The sequence below is a fragment of the Delphinapterus leucas genome, chromosome 8 (genome assembly GCF_059928025.1).
Source record: "Delphinapterus leucas isolate spDelLeu-1000000601 "Yukka" chromosome 8, BTC_Dleu_Yukka2, whole genome shotgun sequence".
Taxonomy (NCBI): domain Eukaryota; kingdom Metazoa; phylum Chordata; class Mammalia; order Artiodactyla; family Monodontidae; genus Delphinapterus; species Delphinapterus leucas.
Window position 1 is genome coordinate 48,116,059 of NC_143136.1, and position 24,089 is coordinate 48,140,147.

At 34.5% G+C, this 24,089-nt stretch overlaps 1 protein-coding gene across 1 annotated transcript in view; it reads right to left on the bottom strand.

The window, feature by feature from the left end:
• The window catches only part of FSIP2 (fibrous sheath interacting protein 2), a 126,037-nt gene that overhangs the window by 100,061 nt on the left and 1,887 nt on the right, over positions 1–24,089 (bottom strand). The window contains exons 3-9 of the mRNA XM_089915916.1: positions 21,754–21,915; positions 20,975–21,064; positions 19,582–19,721; positions 18,355–18,496; positions 17,766–17,876; positions 5,743–5,869; positions 3,269–3,358 (exon numbers count right to left, since the gene is read on the bottom strand). Coding sequence (XP_089772042.1) covers positions 3,269–3,358; positions 5,743–5,869; positions 17,766–17,876; positions 18,355–18,496; positions 19,582–19,721; positions 20,975–21,064; positions 21,754–21,915 — 862 coding nt within the window. The remainder of the gene's footprint in view (positions 1–3,268; positions 3,359–5,742; positions 5,870–17,765; positions 17,877–18,354; positions 18,497–19,581; positions 19,722–20,974; positions 21,065–21,753; positions 21,916–24,089) is intronic.

Consider the following 24,089-nt stretch of genomic DNA (forward strand, 5'->3'; position numbering starts at 1 on the left):
CTAAGGGAAGTTCTACAGACTGAAGGAAAATGATACCAGAAAGAAACATGGGGCCAGAAACATCAGGGATTAATGGGCGACCAAAATGTTAATTATTTGAGTAAATATGATAGGCTGTTCTTCCCCTATTTAGTCATTTAAATGATGATTACTCTGAGTGGCTGTTTGGTATATGTAGATGTAATACATAAGATAATTATAACAAAGGGGAGAGGAGTAAGGAGACATATATAGTGGTAAGGTTTCCACATTCTACATAAAGAGGTAGAATATCTAGTTAGGGTTGACTGTGATAAGCTAAGTAAGTACACTGTTACTTAGAACAACCACTAAAAAATCTGTACAAAGAGACATAGTAAAAACAATAGCCATGGACAATTGGAAATCAAACTTTAAAAATACCATGTACAACAGTACCAAAAATGAAGCACTTATGTATACATATAACACAACATATACAAGATTTCTATACTGAAAACTACAAAACACTTATGAAAGAAATCAAGGACGACCTAAAAGTCCTTGATTGGAAGGACCCTGTAAAGATTTCTTTCCCCCTTAAATCGATCTATAGATTGATTTAATATACTTTATTCAAAAATCCTGGCATAATTTTTGCAGTAAAGCTGAGTATAAAGTTTATACTCAGGTAAATGAATTAAAATATCCATAAAATTTTTGAAGAAAAGTAAAGTTGCTGGAATTATGCTACATTTTAATAACAAGCTACAGTAATCGAAGACAGAGCAATATGGGCAAAGGGGGAGACACACTGATCAATCAGAAACAGAAAATTAAAAGGCAAGTTACAGACTGAGAGAAAATATTTGCAAGTCACACACCTGAAAAATACTTATATTCAGAATATACAAATAACTCCCAAAACTCAACAGAGCAAAAAGCTTCAACAGATACTTCACCAGGCAGGATTTACAAAAGGCAAACAGCATATGAAAAGATATTCATCATCATTAGCCATCAGGCAAATACAAATGAAAACTACAATGAGATACCATTACATCTATTAGAATGATTAAAATAAAAAGTACTGATAATACCAACAGTTACAAGGATGCACAGCAAACAGGGAATGCAAAATGCTACAGCCACTCTGGAAAACAGTTGGGCAATTCTTTATAAACTTAAACATATACAACAATTCCTTGTTCACACAAAAAGCTTAATGTATACTTCTGATCTTTCTATTCATAATCACCAAAATCTGGAAACAACCAAATTTCCTTCAACTGATGTATGTATAAATAAGCCTGGTACATACACACAATGGACTACTACTCAGCAATAAAAAGGAGTCAACTATTGACAAATGAAATAATTTGAAAGAACTTCAAAGGCATGCTGAAAGGAGCAATTATCAAAAGATCAAATTCGATATGATTCCATTTACAAGGCATTTTCCAAAGGAAAAAGAACTATAGTGATGGAGAACATATCAGTGGTTGCCTGGGCTTATTAGTGGGAGAGAAGACGGTGTGACTGCAAAAGGACATTTTTGGAATGTTGTAAATGTTCTCACATGATTCTGGTAGAGGTCATACTAATTCATACGTGTGTTAAAATTCATGCAATTATATAAAAAATTCCATTTTGCTTTAGGGTAATTTAAAATCCAAAATAAATTACCTCAGGATCTTTTTATGAGAATGAAAAAATACAGAGACAAGATCAGAAGCAGGAACTATAGAGAATTCTGGCCTCTGAACTCTGGATAGTTGCCAATTATGAAACGTGGGGGCAGACTGCCCATAAGAGTGTAAAGGTTGTGACACTGTATGGAGTTCATACTCAGTTCAGTGATGAGACGGAAACTAAGGAGGTTTGATTATGGTGAATGGGAAAGAGGGGCACTTTTAATATATAATGAATTGTGATATCACTACTGTACATTTCTAAAATTCACACAAAACAAGAATGATTCACTTGCTAATTTCTTAGAGGGTAGAAATAGATCCTCTCCCCCCCAGATATGTATTAATATAGTTTTAGAATTCATCTTTGTCTCCCAGCTATGCTTAATTAAATTTATAGTTTTGATACCTGGACAACTGTCACAGATAGAGTGGTACCTTAGTGAGGCTGAAAATCATATTTTCCATCTATCATTCTTTCCTCCGATAACACTGAGATTTTTTTGACATCAGTAAGACCAGTCTGGCCTGCATTCAACACTAGACTTTTAGAAGACCATTCTGCATGAGATAACTGCTTTAGAGACTGAGAATTTAGTTTTATTGTCTACATTTAGTAGATATGTGGCTTGTGTTGTCATAATTATATGTGTTGTAAGTAACTCTCTGATATTTTATTAAAAAAATCTTTGGACTTTAAAAATGGGACCAAAAAATCTTTGGACTTCAAAAATCTTTGGTCTTTAAAGCTTACAGCTGAATTAAGTAAACCTCAGTAGTCCTGAGTGGAAGACAGCCTCAGCTAACCCTATCTTATCCCAGAGACTTTATGAGACTAATCAAATTACACAGTCAGGGAAGAAAAGATTTTAAACTTTTTCTTTAGAATTTAACTGATAAAGACAAAGGGATTTAATTTTTATACTTTAATTTTTCCCTGGAAATTTAATATGGGAGAAGAATTCATATTGCTCAATTTCTAACAGTCTTATACTTTTGATAGTATATTATTTGGAGGATATTTATGCTGTTGTTTGGGTTCTGGTCTAATCCAATGAGCTCTAATGGACAACATGAAGTAACATAGAATGATATAAATAAAGAAAGTGATATTTCACTGGGGTCCATAGTGGGTTGAGTGAATGTACATAAACTTAATTTCTGACTCACTTCAGAGTTTTTTTCTTTTTTTTTAACATCTTTATTGGAGTATAATTGCTTTACATTGTTGGGTTAGTTGCTGCTGTATAACAAAGTGAGTCAGCTATACGTATACATATATCCCCATATCCCCTCCCTCTTGCGTTTCAGAGTTTTTAAAAATCATTTCGAGCAATATAAAAATTATCTTGCAATTTGTTACATTCATGTATTTTTCATTCAGCAGCAATAGACCATTTAATTTGCCTAAAATGATAAGTTTAGAACACTAAATCTGTAACTTGAGATGAAATTCTGAAAGCAATAGAGGTTATATCATTGTTTCTAAGCATCACTCTAAATCTGTCATTTGACAACAAAGAACAGAGGAATTATCTGAACTTAAGCAAAAAAGGCCATCCAAATTCAGTCTTTCCCAAAAATACTATTTAATATTTCTTATCACAATATTAAATTACCATATGCTCCTTTATTTGCTTTCTGGTCACCAACAGGATAAACTATCTTTATGTCATCATTACTCTTCTTTTTCTTCTTTGGAGAATAAGCTTAAAGAAATGCAACAAAACATTTATTTTTAATAATGATGATGACAGAATTACCCAAGACAGGCTCTCTTTTCATGCCCAATAGGAAGTGAGCCTATATGCTAATTTCTATTTAGGATTGTGGGGAGGTATTGGAGAAGATGGAGGAATGCGAAAAACGATTACTCTTCAAATATTATCCCTTCAAGTTAAAAGATAGAAGGACAGAATTTTCCTCTGACAGAGAGAAAAGCTATACCTGGCTCAACTGTAACACGCCATTTCGTCTTTGTAGAGATGGATACCAATATAGCTACTGGCTGGAGACCCACAAGCCCACAGTGACAATTGCAACTCTTGAATGTACCTCACAGCCTAGCATAAGCAACCATATACATATTCCTCTTTTGTGATAAAGGAAATTATAGTTCCCGTTTCTAACCATTTAGGAGGGCAAAGGATCCTCACAGCATGTGCGCTCAGTGGGTTTTCATTAAGGCTGTCAAATGTGAGAGTGATCTGTCTTCTCATTGGAGCAGGTTCACCCAATGTTCCTGTCCTCTCTTATTCTCTCTGTCCCTCTGGAAGCTATCTACTTGGTGGAAGATGACAACATTACTATAGAGGAATAATTCAATTTCATTTGTCACCTTGATAAATTAATTTATATCCCACTTCTTCAAAAAAAGGGATTTGAGGCAACAAGTGTTTAAAAATGTCTTCTTGAAACTCTTTTCCTATTAAATGAGAAAATTAATGGTTGTTGATGCAGGGATGTATATAGTTTCTAAAGAGATTTCTTTTTTGAAGGATGAAATTGCTATCATTATCTCAATGAGCTGAATAGGCTGAATTAGTCCATTCAGTAAGCATGCATGTATACAAACACACACACAAAGATATACATATATACATACAATACTAGGTGCTCTGTGAAACAGAAAGGTGGGAGTTACAATATAATAGGTAATTAAGACAGTGGGAAGTATGGAATACATGTATTAAGAATAATACAAAGTACTATAAGTGATTCGAAGGACAGGTATCTTCAAATTACAGTTATCAAGAAAGACTTTTTGTAGTGTCACTTACAGTGGAGCTTAAAGAATTGTAGGAGTTACAGAGATGGACAGTGAGCATGTCATTCCAGGCTAGAAACTTGGATAAAGAGAGGCACAGAAGTATAAAAGTTCACTTGTGTTTTAGGAACTGTCAGCAGTCTCGTTTGATTAGACAATGAAATTAATTGAATGCTTACTATGTGCTAGAACTCTTGGGCTCTTTATGGGATTTAGGAGTATTTTCTTCTCAGATGATGCAACTGTGATTCAAAGAGGTTAAATAATTTTGTTCAAGCTATTTACACGGCTAGACAATGGTAAAGCAGGATTTCGACTTCAGCAGTTTGGCTCTAGAGCCTAAGCATATCACCCCTAGATCATATCTGCCTTATTCAAGGAGGTAATGTGAAATAAAGTTAGGTTTGGGTTTGACCCTAGGTGGTGATGAATGGTTGTCTAAAAAGTCTGAGCTTCATTTAAGAGGTAATGGGGATCTTTAAGTTTTGAGGCCAGGAGAAAAAAACTAGAACAGAGTTTTACGTGTAATTATGTAGCGGTGTAAAAAATGGATCTGAGGTAGGTAAAAAAAAGAGCCAATGGAGACTAGTTAGTAATATACTTAAGTGACAAAGGGAGGCTCTCACATAGAAACAGGACTGATGGGACAGAGATAGGATTGATCGGATGCTATGATGATAACTCATGGAAGATTATTATCTCCTTTCCTGATACATTTAGTCACAGATAATTAAAACAAGTCTACATTTTTGTATTCTGGCCATGAAATTTTAATATCATTAATTAATTTAATAAATCCTACTATAGTCTTAAAATGTTAAAAATAAAAGGAAGCTGGTAGATACTGGGCATAACAAAGTAATGACTTGATGTTCTTCCTTTAAACTTTCATTTCTTCCCTTTTTTTCCTTTCTTTGTTCCTTTCTATCTTTCTCTACCTCCTCCTTTCCTTCTTCCCTGTGTTCTTTTCTGGTACTGTCTATTCTTTATGGCTGGCAAAATAGTAGAACACCATGTTGGTATGTGATAGCAATTATCTTACAAATTTTTAAGGTTTCAGTAGCAAAAAATACATTAAGTATAGGGAAGTTGGTTAGAACTGCAATATAGGCAAGCCTGTCTGCTGAACCACTTGATAAGGTTATTTTAATTTTTACATGTATGTCTACTTTTCAACTTGAACTATTATAGGGAAATGCCTAGAACCCTTCGCTGGCACAAAGCAGGTAGCAAACGTGAGCAAACAGAGTTTTGTAAAAGGATATTTTACATAAATACACAGACAAGCACTTTCTACATAGCTACATCAGCCCTTAATGTTCTCACATTCATAATGTGGTCCATCTTGTTCTCTGTAATCAATTGTATTTTTCCTCATATCTTCTCTTTTAATGCCACTTCCTTGCATTTTTTGTAAATGATAAGCCATTTTTTTCTCTAGAAGGGCTTGTTTCTAAAATATTAAAGAAGTATATTGGTTAACATCAACTTGCTGTTTAGAAATACAAATAAATATTTAAAATGTGATAGTATGTTGAAATGAGCAAGCCTTATGGCTTGTAAAGTTATTCAGAGTACAAATTTGGGAGGGTAGTAAGGGGTAAATTTCCACACATGGTCAAACATGAAGAATATATTTAACCCTTAGATGCAATTTATCTCACTGCACACCTTCAGGGTGTCTAGTTTCAGATCAGATAGCATCTCAATGCATTGCTCTCCTGGTGAGTTTAGGCAATTTCAAATCATCTTCAGTTGGAGGGTTCCTTAACCAAGAGTCACTCAGGCCTATTATATTATATATTATATAATTATATATATAATATATAATATAATTATATATAATAACAATAATATAATATATAATATATTATAATAGTACATAATTATATATATTATATTATAGGTAAACATAATATCATACATGAAATTTGACTTCTCTCTGTAAATCTCTGGACTAATATTGATACTGGATGTGCCAGAAAAGAGATAGCTGCACAGAAGAAATCACCCAGAAATCTTCAGAGAATTTCCTAAAGTAGTCAGCAATGGAATGGATCACTATGTGTATGTGAGGAGACAATCCAAGACCAAAGACAGGATCATCCCAAAAGATTCAAGAAAACAGTACTTGGCACCTACCTATGATGCCTATTCTCACCAGCCACCCCAGAAAAATTTTGTAAGTCGTAGGGCACTGGGTAGAGTACTAAAATGTTGCCTCAGTAGTGGGGAATAACTAGTCCCAGATTAAACATGGTTCTGGCCCCATCTAACAACTATTAAAAAGCAAGGCCTATAAAAATCAAACCATTTCCAAATAAACTACCTATCTACATTCAAGAACAAAAGCTAAGGAATATTTATAAAAAGCTGAAAATATTCAGCACACACAATATAAAGTTCACGATATCTGCCATCTAATCAAAGAATACCAAGCATATAAAGAAGCACAGAAATATGACCCATAAAGTGAGTAATCAATCAAAAATGATCCAGAAATGATACAGCTGTTAGAATTAAAGATAACATTAAAATTGAAAAACTAAAAATAGAGTTATCATATGATGTCACAATCCTACTTCTGGGCATATATCTGGAGAAAACTCTAATTTGAAAAGATACATGCACCCCAATGCTCACAGCAGCACTATTTACAACAGTCAGGACATGGAAGCAACCTAAATGTCCATCAACATAGGAATGGATAAACAAGATGTGGTATATATATATACATACATATATATATATATATACATATATACACATACAATGGAATATTACTCAGCCATAAAAAAGAATTACATAATGCCATTTGCAGCAACATGGATGGACCTAGAGATCATCACATAAGTGAAGTAAGTCAGAGAAAGACAAATATCATATCACTTATATGTGGAATCTAAAAAAGTGATACAAATGAACTTATTTACAAAGCAGCAATAGACTCAACAGACATAGAAAACAAACTTATGGTTACCAAAGGGGATAGCAGGGAGTGGGTGGAGAGATAAATTAGGAGTTTGGGATTAACATATACACACTATTATATATAAAATAGGTAAACAACAAGGACTTGATCTATAGCACAGGGAACTATATGCAGTATCTTGTAATAACCTATAATGGAAAAGAATCAGAAAAAGCATCTATCTAGATATACTTATATATGTACAACTGAATCACTGTTGCACACTTGAACCTAACACGACTTGTAAATTAACTATACTTGAATTAAAAAAAAACAGATAACATAAATATACTCCATATATTTACAAGGTAAACAAGAGACACAGAAGATATAAAAAGGGCCCAAATCAATTTTTTTTTAATGTGTGAGATGAGTAATGCAATGGATGCATTAATGGCAGAGTAGATATTGCAGGGAAAGAGATTAATTAATACATGTTCAGAAAAAGAAACCATCTAAAAAGAAACACTGAGAGAAAAAGAAAATTACAAAATGAGAGGCTGTGGCCAAGATGGCAGAGCAGGAAGACCCTGAGCTCACCTCCTTCCATGGGCACACCGAAATTAAAACTATCTGCAGGGCAACTGTGAGAATGACATGAAGACTAGCAGAAAAGATTTTCCACAACTAAAGCTATAAAGAAGTAACCACAATGAGATGGGTAGGAGAGGAAGAGGTGAGGTATAGTCAAGAGCCACACCTTGGGGTAGGTGACCCACAAGAGGATAATCACAATTGCAGAGGTTCTTCCCAAGGAGAAAGAGGTCCAAGCTCAACATCAGGCTCCCCAGCCAGGGGGTCCTGCACCAAGAAGACGAACCTCAAGAACATCTGGCTTTGAAGGTCAGCAGGGCTTATGTATGGGAGAATCAGAGGGCTGTAGGAAATAGTGACTCTGTTCTTAAAGGGCACATGTAAATCTCACATGTTCTAAGTCCCAGTACAGAGGCAGTAAGTTGAAAGAAGCCTGGGTCAGACCAACTTGTTCATCTTGGAGAGGCTCCTGGAGAGATAGGAGGCACCTGGCATTCCCTTTGGGGATGGAGATGCTGGTGGTAGCCATTTTGGGAGACTTGTTCTACTATGAAGACACCAGTGCTGGCAAGTGCCATTTTGGAATCCTCCTTCTAGCTTATTAGCACTGGGGGATGATCTTCTCACCAGGGAGCTGGCACCAGTCCTGGGATCCACCTGGGCCATACAACCAGCCTCACTGTGACCCACCATCTCCCAACAGGTGACTAGTTCCTAACCCAGCCACCACAGGCCCCATAGCCAGCCTCACCAGGACATGCTTTGCCCACCAGTTGGCTGGCATGAGACATGGGACTCCCTGGGCCTTGTAACCAGCTGTACCAGGACCCAGCTATGTCCATCAGTGGGCAGGCAGCCATCACATTAGGCATGGCCTGGTAGCCAACCAGACCAGGGGCCAGCCCTGCCTACCAGCGCACCAAAGTAGTCAGCCCTGCAACTGCAGAAGAGAAGAGCCCATGCAGCCCCCATAGGGGACACTCCTAGAGCATAGAGCTCTCATGACCAGAGGGGAGTGTGCTGCTGGGCGTCATAGGATGGTACTTATATAAGGACACTTCTTCAAGATTGGGAAATGTAACTAATCTATCTAATACACAGAAATAAACACAAAGAATTAGGCAAAATGAGGAGAGAGAGCAATATGTTCCAAACAAAAACAAAACTTCAGAAAAAGAACTAAATAAAGTGGAGATAAACAATCTACCTGATAAAACTGAGTTCAAGGTAATGGTCATAAACACACTCAAGGAACACAGAAGAAGATGGATGAACAGTGAGAAGTTCAACAAGAGTTAGAAAACATAAAGAAGAATCAAACAGACTGAATAATACAATAACTAAAATAAAAAATACACTAGAAGGAATCAACAGATTAGCTGATACAGAGGAACAGATTGGTGAACCGGAAGACAGAGTAGTTGTAATCACCCAAGCTGAACAGAAAAAAGAGTTCAACAAAATAAGGAGAGTTTAAGACATCTCTGGACATCAACCACACTATCATTTGCATTACAGTGGTCCCAGAAGGAGAAGAGAGAGGGAAAGGGACTGATAACTTATTTGAAGAAATAGATGAAAACTTGTCTAACTTGGGAGAGAAAATAGACATTCAGGTCCAGGAAGCACAAAGAAACCCAATCAAGATCAACCCAAAGAGATCCACACCAAGACACATTATAATTAAAATGGCAAAAATTAAAGAATCATAAAAGCAGCAGGAGAAAAGCAACTAGTTATGTACAAGGTGACTCACGTAAGACTCTGAGCTAACTTTTCAGCAGAAATTTTGCAGACCAGAAAAGAGTGGCACAATATATTCAAAGTGTGAAAGGGAAAACTATAACCAAGAATACCTGGCAAGGCTATCATTCACATTTGAAGGACAGCTCTTAAGTTTTGTAGATAAGCAAAAGCTAAGAGTTCAGCACTACTAAACTGGCTTTACAAGAAATGTGAAAGGGACCTCTCTAAGCAGAAAATAGCACAACTAGAAATATGAAAAACACAAAAGGAAAAATCTCATTGGTAAAGGCAAGCATACAATAAAGGCAGTGGATCAACCACTTATAAAGTTAGTAGGAAAGTTAAAAGACAAAAGTAGTAAAATCATCTATATCCACTATAAGTAGTTAAGGGATACATAAAACAAAAAGATGTAAAATATATCAAAACATTAAAAGTGGAGGGGAGAATAAAAATGTAGGGTTGCTAGAATACATTTGAATCTAAGAGATAATCAACTAAAATAATCATATATATATATATATGGGTTTTTACACAAGAACCTCCCAGTAACCACAAACCGAAAATATATAATAAAACACACAAAAAAGAGGAACAAATCCAAGCATAATGTTAAAGATACTCATCAAGTCACAATGGAAGAGAGCAAAAGATTAAAGGACAAAACAACCACAAATCAATGAACAAAATGGCATTAAGTACATACCTATCAATAACTGCTTTAAATGTAAATGGACTAAATGTTCCAATCAAATGACAGAGTGGCTGAATGAATACAAAAACAAGACCCATATATATGCTGCTTACAAGTGACTCACTTCAGATCTAAAGACACACAAACTGAAAGTTAAGGGGATGAAAAAAGTACTCCATACAAAATCTGGGGTAGCAGTACTTTTATCAGACAAAATAGACTTTAAAACAAAGACTGCGACAAGAAACAAGGAAGGATATTACATAATGATAAAAGGATTGATTCAGGAAGATATAACAATTGTAAATATCTATGTATCCAACATAGAAGCACCTAAATACACAAAGTAAATGCTAACAAACATAAAGGGAGAAATTGACAGTAACACAATAATAGTAGGGGACAATAACACTCCACTTACATCAATAGATAGATCATCCAGACAGAAAATCAATAAGGAAACACTAGCCTTAAATAACACATTAGACCCAATGGATTTTATATATACATATAACATTCCATCAAAAAGCAGCAGAATACACATTCTTTTCAAGTACATGTGGGACATTCTCCAGCATAGATCAATCACATGTTAGGCCACAAAACAAATCTAAATAAGTTTAAGAAGATTGAAATCATATCAAGCATCTTTTCTGACCACAATGAAATCACCACAAGAAAAAACCTGCAAAAAACACAAATACGTAGAGGCTAGACAACATGCTACTAACCAACCAATGGGTCACTGAAGAAATCAAACTAAACATACCTGGAAATAAAAGAAAATAGAAACACAATGATCCAAAATCTATGGGACACAGCAAAAGCAGTTCTAAGAAGGAAGTTTATAACAATACAAGCTTACCTCAGGAAACAAGAAAATTCTCAAATAAAGAACCTAACCCACACCTAACAGAATTAGAAAGAGAAGAACATACAAAATTCAGAGTTAGTAGAAGGAAAGAAGTCATAACGATCAGAGCAGAATAAATGGAATAAAGACTAAAAATAAAAAGGTGGAAAATATCAATGAAACTAAGAGCTGGTTCTTTGAAAAGATAAACAGAATTGATAAACCTTTAGCCAGACTCATCAAGAGAGGGCCCAAATAAATCAGAAATGAAAAAGAAGAAGTTAAACCAACATCACAGAAATACAAAGGATAAGAGATTATTATGAACAATTATATGCCAATAAAATATACAGCCTAGAAGAAATATACATTCCCAGAAATGTACAATCTCCCAAGACTGAATTGGGAGGAAAATATGAACAAACCAATTACCAGTAATGAAGTTTAACCAGCAGGACCTAAGGGCTTCACTGGTGAATTCTACCAATATTTAAAGATGAGTTAACACCTATTCTTCTCAAACTATTCCAAAATATCAAAGAGGAAGGAAGGGTCTTCTAAACTCATTCTAGGAGACCAGCATCACCCTGATACTGAAACAAGACAAAGACACAACAGAAAAGGGAAATTACAGGCATTATCACTGGTGAACCTAAGATGTAAAAATCCTCAACAAAATATTAGAAGTCAGAAATTGACAATACATTATAAGGATCACACACCACAATCAAGTGGGATTTATCACAGGGATATAAGAATGGTTCAATATCTGCAAATCAATCTATGTGATACACCACATTAACAGTCTGAAGAAAAATCATATGACTTTCTCCACAGATGCAGAATAAAGTTTTGACAAAATTCAACATCCAGTTATTATAAAAACAAAAACCCTCCATAAAGCGGGTACAGAGGAAGCAGACCTCAACATAATAAAGACCCTTTGTGACAAACCTACAGTCAACATCACACTCAATGGTGAAAAACTGAAAGCATTTCCTCTAAGATCAGGAATAAGGCAAGGATGCCCCATCTCACCACTTTCCTTGAATGTAGTATTGGAAGTCCTAGCCATGGCAATCAGACAAGAAAAGTAATAAAATGCATCCAAATTGAAAAGGAAGATGTAAAACTGTCTGTTTGCAGATGGCATGATACTATATATAGAAAATCCTAGAGATGCCCCCCAAAGTTATTAGAACTAGTAAATGAATTCAGTAAAGTTGCAGGATACAAAATTAATATACAGAAATCTGTCCTGTTTCTACACACTAACAATGAGCTATCAGAAAGAGAAATTAAGAATCACATTTACAGTTGCATCAAAAAGAATACAATACCTAAGAATAACTCTAACAAAGGAGGTAAGAGACTTAATACTTGAAAACTATAAGACATTAATGAAATAAACTGAAGACAAATGGGAAGATATACTGTGCTCATGAATTGGAAGAATTAATATTGTTAAAATGACCATATTACCCAAGGCAATATACAGATTCAATGTAATCCCTAACCCTAACCAATGGCATTTTTTAGAACTAGAACAAATAATTCTAAAATTGGTATGAAAACAGAAAAGACCCTGAAGAACCAAAACAATCTTGAGAAAGATGACCAAAATCATAGTCCCTGATTTCAAAGTATACTACAGAGCTACAGTTCAAAGCAGTATGGAGCTGGCACCAAAGCAGACACATATATCACTGGAACAGAAGAGAGCCCAGAAATAAACCCACACATACATGGTCAATTAATCTACAATAAAGGAGGCATGAATATACAACAGGGAAAAGACAGCTTCTTCAATTAATGGTGCTGGGAAAACTGGACAGCTACAGGGAAAGGATCAAACTAATTTACTTTCTCATACCATATACAAAAACAAATTCAAAATTGGATTAAAGACTTAAATGTAAGACCCCAAACCAATAAACTCCTAGGGGAAAACAGGTAGTATGCTCTTTGACATCGATGTTAGCATTATTATTATTACTGTGATCTGTCTCCTCAGGCAAGAAAAACAAAAGCAAAAATAAACAAATGGGATTCCAACAAACTAAAACGTTTTCGGACATGTAGACTATTGGCAAAACAAAAGGCAGCTTACTGAATAGGAGAAGATATTTGCAAACAATACACCCAATAAAGGGTTAATATCCAAAATACACAATGGAATCTTACGACTCATCAAAAAAAAAACCAAACAAACAAAAAAAACAAGCCAACTTAAAAATGGTCAGAGGACTTGCTCAACATGACTAATCTTCAGGGAAATGCAAATCAAAATCACAATGAGTTACCACCTCACCCCTGCCAGAACGGCTATCATTAAAAAGACAACTAATAACAAATGGTGAGGATGTGGAGAAAAGGCAACCCTCAAGGCACTGTTGATAGGATTGTAAATTATTAGATGGTAGCAGCCACTACGGAAAACAGTATGGAAACTCCTCAAAAAATTAAAAATAGAGCTACCATATGACCCAGGAATTTCACTTCTGGGTATTTAACCAAAGGAAATACAAACACTAATACAAAAGATACCTGCACCCCAGTGTTCACCGCAGCATTATTAACGGTAGCCAAGATATGGAAGCAACCGAAGTGTCCATCCATAGCCAAATGGATAAAGAAGATGTGGTCACACACACAATGGAATATTAGCCATTAAAAATGAAATCTTGCCATTTGTGACAATGTGGATGAACTAGAGGATATTATAGCTAAGTGAAATAAGTCAGAGTAAGACAAATACTGCATATCATGTGTAGCATCTAAAAACTAAAATGAACAACAACAACAAAATAAAACAGATTCAGATACAGAGAAGAAACAGGTGGTTTCCAGAAGGGAGGGGGTGGAAAGTGGGTGAAATAGATGTAGGGGATTAAGAGGTGCAAACCTCAAGTTATATAATAAATGAATCACAAGGACAAAATATATAGCATAGGGAATATGGTCAATAATATCATAATAACTTTGTATAAGGATAGAGGATTACTAGACTTATTGTGGTGATCATTTTATAATGTATGCAAATGTCAAATCATTATGTAATACACCTGAAACTAACATAATATTGTACACTGACTATATTTCAATTTAAAAATTACAAAATGAAAAACATATCAGTGAAGCCTGGTAGTGTCAAGCAGCCTATTATGTCTGTAGAGAGGCAAGATAGGACAAAAAAAATTTGATAATAATATCCATTATAATTGCTTCTATTCTACATAATACTGGAGGTTCTAGTCAGTGCAGTCAGGCAAGAAAAGAAAATAAGAAGGCATCCATGTTCAGTGAGAAGTTAAACTACTTTTATTTCTAGCAACATGATTATTCATGTAGAATATCGATTTGTACATAGAATAAAACAACTAGAACTAAAAAGCGTTTTTATCAATACAAGATACGAAATGAATATTAAAAATTGTTTTTCTATATCCTAACCTCAATTGGAATTTGAAATTAAAAATACAAATTACAATAGCATAAATCATGAAATACATAAGGATGAATCTAGCAAAAGATGTGTAAGAGCTGTATACTTCAAATTACATGAGTACACAAGAAGAAAAATTAAGAAAAACCTGAATAAATGGAGAGAGGTATTTGGTTCATGAGTTGGAAGACCCAGTATTATCAAAAGATCAATTCTGCCCAAACTGACCTACAGAGTCAATACAATTCCAATCAAAATCTCAGCAAAATTTCTTGGCAGAAATTGACAAGATGATTTTAAAATTTATACAGAAATGTAAAGGGCTTAGATTAACCAAAACAACTTCAAAATAGAAAAACAAACTTGGAAGGCTAACATTACTGATTTAAACAACTATTAAAGGTATAATAATCAAAGCAGTATAATAGACAAATAGGGCAAAGAGCAGAAAAGGAGTAAATTTAGACTAATACAAATGATTTTTGACAAAGAAGCTAAGACAGATCTCTTTAAAGTTTTTGACAACCCTGTAACTTAAGCACATAAATTGGAGTAAAAATAGATATCAAATATTAAAGCAAAAAAATAAATATATTAAGAAAAATATACAAATGAATTAAAACCTCTCATATTAAAACATGATTAAAAAAAGACAATTTAGAATAGCTGCATTGGAAATATCAATAATTCAAATAGCTCTGCCATTAAGATGCCTCAGGTAGCCTGTGGTGTTACCATGCCTACCATCAGTGGTCATGTTTAATGGACACTCCCAGTGCCATAATTTGATCCACTGCACTAGATGTCACTAAAATTGGCCAAGACTCCTTGAAAAGCAAATGTAATCATGCAAAAATTAAGAGGAAACCTAGGGCACGTTGTTGCTACACGTAAAAGAGTGAAATTAGAACACTCTCTAACATGATACACAAAAATAAACTCAAAATGTATCAAAGACCTAAATGTAAGTTTGTACATTATAAAACTCTTAGGGGAAATCATAGGCAGAACACTCTTTGACATAAATTGCAGCAATATCTTTTTGATCCACCTCCTAGAATAATGAAAATAAAAACAAAAATAAACAAATGGGACCTAATTAAACGCTTCTGCACAGCAAAGGAAACCATAAATAAAATGAAGAGACAAACCTCATAATGGGAGAAAATATTTGCAGATGAAGTGACTGACAAGGGATTAACCTCCAAAATATACAAACAGTTCATTCAGTTCTATGTCAAAACAAAGAAACAACCCAATCAAAAAATAGGCAGAAGATCTAAATAGACATTTCTCCAAAGAAGACATACATATGGCAAAAAGGACATGAAAAGATGCTCAACATCACTAATTATCAGAGAAATGCAAATCAAAACTACAATGAGATATGACCTCACACTGGTCAGAATGGCCAACAAAAAGTCTACAAACAATAAATGCTGGAGAGGGTGTGGAGAAAAGGGAACCCTCCTACACTGTTGGTGGGAGTGTAAACTGGTACAACCACTATGGAGAACAGTATGGAGGTTCCTTAAAAAACTAAAAATAGACCTATGATTCTATTTTTGATCCAGCAATCCAATATGATCCAGCAATCCCCCTCCTGGCCACATATCCAGAGAAAACTATAATCTAAAAGAATACATGCACCCCAGTGTGCACTGCAGCACTATTTACAGTAGACAAAACAGGGAAGCAACCTAAACATCCATCGACAGAGGAATGGATAAAGAAGATGTGGTACATATATACAATAGAATATTACTCTGCCATAAAAAATGAAATAATGCCATTTGCAGCAACATGGATGGACCTAGAGATTATCATACTAAGTGAAGTCAGAAAGAGAAAGACAAATATCATGAGATATAACTCATACGTGGAATCTAATTAAAAAAAATAAGAAACAAATGAACTTATTTACAAAACAGAAACAGACCTACAGATATCGAAAACAAACTTATGGGTAACCAAAGGGGAAACGTGGTGGGGGAAGGGATAAATGAGAAGCTTGGGATGAATACACACACACTACTATATATAGGATAGATAACCAACAGGGACCTACTGCATAGCACAGGGTACTCTACTCAATATTCTGTGATAACCTATATGAGAAAAGAATCTAAAAAAGAATGAATATATGTACATGTATAACTGAATCACTTTGCTGTACACCTGAAAACTAACAATGTTGTAAATCAACTATACTCCAATAAAAAAGTGGTGAAAAATTAAATACTAGAAAATAATAATTATAGTAAATTAGAATAAGCTGAGCTTGCCATATTACGGGTAATGAGTCCCTGATAATACTTAAAGGTACATGTATGAAGGGTAGAATAAAAGATTACCAACATATTTCAATTTCCAATATTTAAAAAATTATATAGCAGTAGATAGCAGTATAAACAAATTATGTAAATCTTACACTTACAATATAGGTTTCTCAACAACATACTACCTAAAATAATCATTTAGATTAGATTATTTTAGGTTAATACTTATTGACATGAAGAGTTGTCAATGTTATTTTGTTAAATGAAAAAGCAGTCTACAAAACAGCCTATAAGGAACAATAACATGTATTTATTGCAATATATAAATATTCATAGAAATATTATGCAATGTATGTGTATGTAGTTGTGTGTATACCAATAAATAGGGTGGTGCTGGGATTACAAATGAATTTTCTTTCTCTTTATACTGATTTATACTCTGAATCATAAAATATTACATATTATTTAAGGTTCAAAACAGTTACTCTAAAAAAATTAACTGGTGGGGAAAAATTGAGAACTTTCTCCAAGAAATTCTAAGAAAAACAGTCAGTTATGTCATTGTTTTCTATAGGAATTACAAGTGTAGTTTATGGTGTGAGATAAAGTCAAAAGTAGTTATATCAAAAAACAGAGAAGTACGTTTTATATTATAGTTGCAATATGACCAAAATATAGCAAAAATTTTTATAACTTTCAGTTCTGTGTAATACAAATCATTTGGGGTAACTATTCTATCGTCTCACAAAGTGAACTACATTCAAAAATCAAAACTATCAAAAGTTTGTCCTCAAACAGCCCCAATTAGAGGTTAAAGCTCACCCTACCTTCCTGTCACTCTCTTCTCTGTTTTTACGCCGTTGTTCCTCTATCCTAGCTTCTCTTTTAACATCTTCTCCGATCCTTGTTAGAAGTAACATCTCTTTTGTCTTCCATTCCTAAAGAGCACGATGTTACTGTATTCAGTATGTATTCACAATAAACCAACAAGCAAGTTAGAACAAGTCAAGAGCCTAACAGAAATCAGGTCAAGCGTAACTGAAGTCATACATTGGCTTTAGAATGCGCTTCCTTCACTGCACTCCTATTAGGAATGCAGGGATGGTTATTTTTAACTAAAGCTAAATTTAAAATTTTTGCCTCTCCACACTGAGGGCTATAGGAGAGTTAAACAGTATCTGGTAACTTTCACCATCATCACTTTAAGAGCAGATATTAGCTCATATATGTAGTTTGTGGTGTCATCCTCATTTTATGTAACAACATGCATATCATAGCTGTGAACCAAGATCAATGTGGGTAAAATGCTTAGACTTGAAATGACTTCAAGAAGTATGATGGACAGCTCAAATTATTTACAAATGAAATAACTGTACACAATTTTTCTCTCAATATTTTAAATTTGTTGTCTCTCACCTCTTCAATTTTCCTACGAAGACCAAGTTTTCTTCTTGTGTGTTCTCGCTGTTGTCTTTCTTCTCTATCCATCCGTATTAGGCGTTGCTCTTCTGCTGTGCGCTCAAGATGTTCTAATTCCCTACTTATCATATCCAAATATCTAAGTAAAAATGCAAATGTAAGTGAAGGTGAATTGGGAGTTTTCCTTATTATGGCATCATCTGCTTTAATATTCCCAAACTACCTCCTTTCTTGCTTTTTATTTCTTGAGCTACAGGAATTTTACTGTTTTTCTATCAGCTCTGTTCATGGACTTTAAGCCAGCCTGACCCATGAACTCACCATATTTTATTCATTATACAGATCTCCCTACTATATATATAAGAATCTGTTGTTATGGCCAAGACAATGATAAAATGTGGAGCAGACTGATTAAAAACATTTTGTACAGTACATATTCACAATAAGCTTAGGAATATGAGTTTGCAAAGAAGACTGAAATAACTGAAACACTGACTTCAAATCTGGAAAAATTCAGATTTGAATTTCCTTAGAAAGATGTGTGTTGAGCCCCCTTGTAATTTATAAGGCCTTGAACAAATCTTCCATCTATAGTCTGGGTCTCTGGTATGTCAATCTGTATTATGGAACTACCATGGAACATAAAATCAGGTAATGCAGCTTAATTTCTCACCTTAATGGAGGAGGAGGAAAGAACTATAGTAAGAAATGGTCTTGACCATGGAAAGGTAATGATTGAATGTAAGTAGATAATATCTAAAGAGCTTGCAGGGTTTTTTTTGAGATAATGCATGTTTATATTAGTATTAAAGTTATACCAAACTCCTTTATTGACTGTGCATTAATTTCCTCAAACTTAATGCTGTCAGAGCTTAAAGAAGACCCATAAAAAACTATTATTAGAGGCATGTGCTAAAGATACTTTCCCACCATCTCCTACTATAGGAAGGATTTTGGATTTGATTAATTCTTCAGTTATCAGATTGGATTACCTCTTGAACTCCCAGAAACTCTATCTTCTCTAGTAGAAACTCATCTTTAGCCTTGGCACCCAAGTTTCCAATTCCTGTACTTCTTGATCTCCCTTCCTCTCCATACTGAAAGAGTGGAGTTAAATAGCATCCAGTACTTTAAAAAATTTCCTACCTTCAATTATTTGTAGTATTTTCCAACTTATTTGGGTCCACATTATATACATAAAATATGCATTAACTTCAATCTCACCTGTGCCTTATTAATCGTTCCTGGTCCTTAATAGATGGGGTGCCCTCCTGTAACAACCAATTTTGGAACTGTGCAACATCAGAACGTCCAGGTATTTGATTCTCTTCCTGTAGTTTACTTACTTGTTTTGCAAGCATTTTCTATTAAGAAAAAGTGTGTATCATATATATGTATATGTGTGTATATATGTATATATAAATTTTTTTAAACATTTCCCAGGAAACTGTCGTTTGATATGTCTTTTCATATTTAGCGTTTAGTAAAATTCCCGTACTTTGTAAATAACTAATATTGTTTAACTGTATTTAAATCTTTTTTTTTTAAAGATTTTTTTGATGTGGACCATTTTTAAAGTCTTTACTGAATTTGTTACAATATTGTTTTTGTTTTATGTTTTTAGCTTTTTGGCCCTGAGGCATGTGGGATCCTAGCTCCCGGACCAGGGATTGAACCCACACCCCCTGCATTGGAAGGTGAAGTCTTAACCACTGGACTGCCAGGGAAGTCCCTAACTGCATTTAAATCTATTTTGAATCCACTGCAGACATGGACAACTGAACCAAAGTAAAGATTTCTCTCTCTGAAAATAAAAGATAAATATTTCAGCTTATTTTTCTACCCATTCTGAAGAAATTTTAAAAAATGGAAGAAGCGGAGGAGAAACTGTAGGCACAGAGGAGGAAATGGGGGGAAATATAGAACACTTAAAAGTACTGGGGAGTCATCCTCATTTCTATACAACTCTCTTGACCTTAGAACATAAACTTGTAAAAGTACATATATGAGCACCTTTCTCATTTTTACCCAACTCTCTTGACTCTAACGCCTGAATTCACGCATGCAGGCACACATGTGCACACACTCTCACATGAACTTTGAGTGAAAATGTGAAAGGAAGTCACTAACTTTACCCACTCACTCTATACCAATCATTCCAGTTCACCTTTAAGGACATTTTTTACTGTATGAACACAGCTACATGTGTGTGGGTACAAACATACAGTGTACATGTTCTTTGAGTCACCTTTAGGATATTGTAACTATTCATACTGTTCCTCTCCTGTTACTTAAGCTGTTTTGGTTTCCAGCTTAAGAATCTTGCTACTACAATGGACCCTTCCCATTGGTCCCAGCTCACGTAGAAGGGACACATCTGAGTAGCAATTTAATTACTAAATTTTGTCAGCTACCACTGGCATATTAATAGATGACTTGGTCCCTTTCCTTCTCTTGGCACAAAATAGGAACCTCAAAATATTATTTACTACTGCTCTAAATTTTTACTTGGAAAAATTATCAAAATTCAAAGTAAAATATTATAAGAAAATACTTTGTATACAAACCTTTCCTCCAAACTCTATGTAAAAAAAGCAAATTTAAGTATTTAACTTACTTGTTCTCTTATATAGTTTCTTTCAAAGTCTAATTTTAAACTGGTAAGATATTGCCTGTACTTATTCAATTCCCTCAAGGTACATACAATCTAAAAAAAAAAACACACAAAACAAGAATAACAAAAATATATAAATACAAATATTTTAAAATCAAAGCAATTACTTTCCAGAGCAAAAATAACATTTTGATATCGAGTAATAAATTGCTAACAATTTTGTAAGTAATATCTCTCTAAAATTGTTAATCAACAGGAAACTGCTATCCAAGTAACATTACTTTATTAATATGACTTATGCCATGATAAGGAACTGAGTACACACAATTGGAGCTATTAAAAAATACCAACGTAAAATGTTCAACCCCAATAAGAATAGAGTCTATCAGGACTCTATCAGGCTGATTTTGCTAGATTCTTATTTTGTCTAAAGTTTTTAAAAAGTATATGGGACATAATCCTTGACAAGCATACATGCCATCAGAGACAGAGAAAGAGGACTATGATACAGTTGGGAAAATTATTTGTATATCCTCAAATTATTTGGTAATCATCTTTTGATATAACAAAGAAAAAAGGTAAATGAGGAAGTAGTTTCACTTAGAAAACAACTGCTGTCTGACTTCCTTTGATCCAAATACTGAATAATTTATGGACTTTTCCATTAAGTATCTCTTATGACCAAGTTAAAGGTGATACAGGTCACCCAGTGAGGTACAGAAGCAAGCTTATACCAAGTCTTGGAGGTTTTCAATGATTAAAAGAAATTATCTTCAACTCACTTTATTATTGCTGGTGATGTAGCCACCTTTCTTTAATCTCCTCAAGATGTCTTTACGCTTATGGTAGGCTCTTAAATGTGGATCATGGAGACTTTTATATTGGTTTTCCAAAAGTCGACAATAAGGATCAGTCAGGTTAAAACCATAAGAAGGTCGGAAAAGCTGCAAACATGGATTTAAACATACAATTAATGAATTTTACTTTTAATATCAACCTATTAAAATACCAGATTGTTCACTGAAAATAAAGTATGCAAGAAGAATGTGAAGTGGGGAAAAACCAGCAATAGAAGAATTTGGAATGGGCAATGTTAATTTCTCATCCCTACCTCTTTTCTTCACTGACCTGAATTATTCTAAAAATCCACCCTCACTCAATTAATCCACCCCCCCACCCCAATCTCCATCAGCTCCTGACCCAAAGCTAGAAAATGGAGGAGGAAAGGAAAAGAAAGGGAATAGGATAAAATTTGTTTTTAATGTATAAAACTAATACTAAGATTCTCCCTTTTCCTCCTCCCTCTTCCAGATCAAGGCACTGCATTAGAAGGATAAAGGGATAATATCAATTATCATGATTATATCTCAATAATCTGAAAATGAAGGAAAACAGAAAATCTTTCACAAAAATTCATTGAAACAACTCTGACAAAAAATAGAAGTAAAACTCAGATGTTAAAGATGATGAATTAAAGAGTTACTGTATTTTCAGTTCTTATCTAATACAAGAAACCCAATGATTTCTGAGCACTACAGTCAGGAAAAAATTCAAGGTCTATATTATACAGTTCAACATATTGAAGAACCAATTATAAAGGATATTGATAGGGATTGAGGTTTCTCCATATGTGTAAAGACCAAATACAACCTTATGAAGTAGTCATTAACATATAAAAGAAGGAAAATATCAGCTAATAGTCATAATGCTATATCTGTTACTTTAGAGGAAGCAGATGAATTATTTAATCTCATCTTTAAGTTAAAACATTACAAAGTGAGGGGGTTTAAAATTTTGGGGGGGATGTGAGTACTTAGTCCATTTTTCAAAAATTTTTCAATAGCAGGATGGTGATAATGGGTAATGGGAGAACCTCTGAAAGGGAAAAAGTAGAGGATGGAAGCAGGTGTGGAAGTCATCCGAATGTTGTCTTTGCATCCTATCTTTGTGCTTTCCTTTAGGTTTTCTTGGCCAGAACAACAGAAATTTTAGTCTAAAGTGATGTCAAAGCAGGAATTGCCTCAAGTGAAAGGCAGTTGGAACGTGTGGGAGATGTGGCAAACCTGAGAGCACGTGCCCTGTCTGCAGGCATCTAATTCAATTTATATGACCCCACACATTGTGCATCAATCCAGAACTGTCTGGAGGTACCAATTTGTGCTCAGTCTGTGTTCTGTCTGGCGGTAGCCACCTCAGTCAGATTCTGAACACTAAGGAGCCTGGGTTGGGACCCTAAAAAGAACTCCCTCAAGGTAAGTATGAGGATTCTTCTTATGTGGACAAAAGGGGAGACTGGGGAACCTGATAGGATGCTAGTGTTCCTTATCCATTTAAAAGCTTCCTGGTAAGTTTCTGACCACTTGCTTAATACCAGACTTTAATCTCTTCCAAGCGGTCTAAGTTGTAAAGTAGAATTCCCTAATTACCAAAGCTTCCCTGAGAAGGCAAGAAAAAAAAAAAGGGAATTCTATAGGGCAATGTCTTAAATTCAGTGAGACCAGATAAAAAGTTCATATCTTTCCTGTAAGGGAAATAGTCAAAAATCATGAGTCAAGGAGTGGATTGTTTCTTTTAGATGTTGATGTTTAGCTGTCAACTTCTTTTAGATGTTGAATTTTAGCTTTGATGGCCTATGCTTCTCAAAACCAGCCCTGGACTAGTGACCTGTAAACAAACACCTTTCATATTGGGTTGCCCAAAAAGTTCGTTCGGGTTTTTCAGTAACATCTTACCGAAAAACCTGAGAGAACTTTTTGGGCAACCCAATACAAACCCATTTATTAGTGTCAGGGTAACCCATCTGTTGTCAATTAAAATAATTGGAAAGAAACAACTAAAAGTGTAAATATAAAGCACTACTTCATTGAGGAGATTGATATCCTTCTTTTTCTTTCAGTACAAAGTCAGTCTTCAGGGAAATTGGGCCTAATTATGATTAAATGAAGAGTCTGGGGGAAAATGAATGTAATAAAGAACAGAGAACATCTTTTTAAAAAGTAGTTGACAAGTGAATTATTATTTGACAGAGAAAATGGTAATATAGCAAACAATATTTGAGGAAGCAGACAGAAGACAGGGCTAAGTTTACATAATAAAAAGGAGTGATATAGGTTTCAAG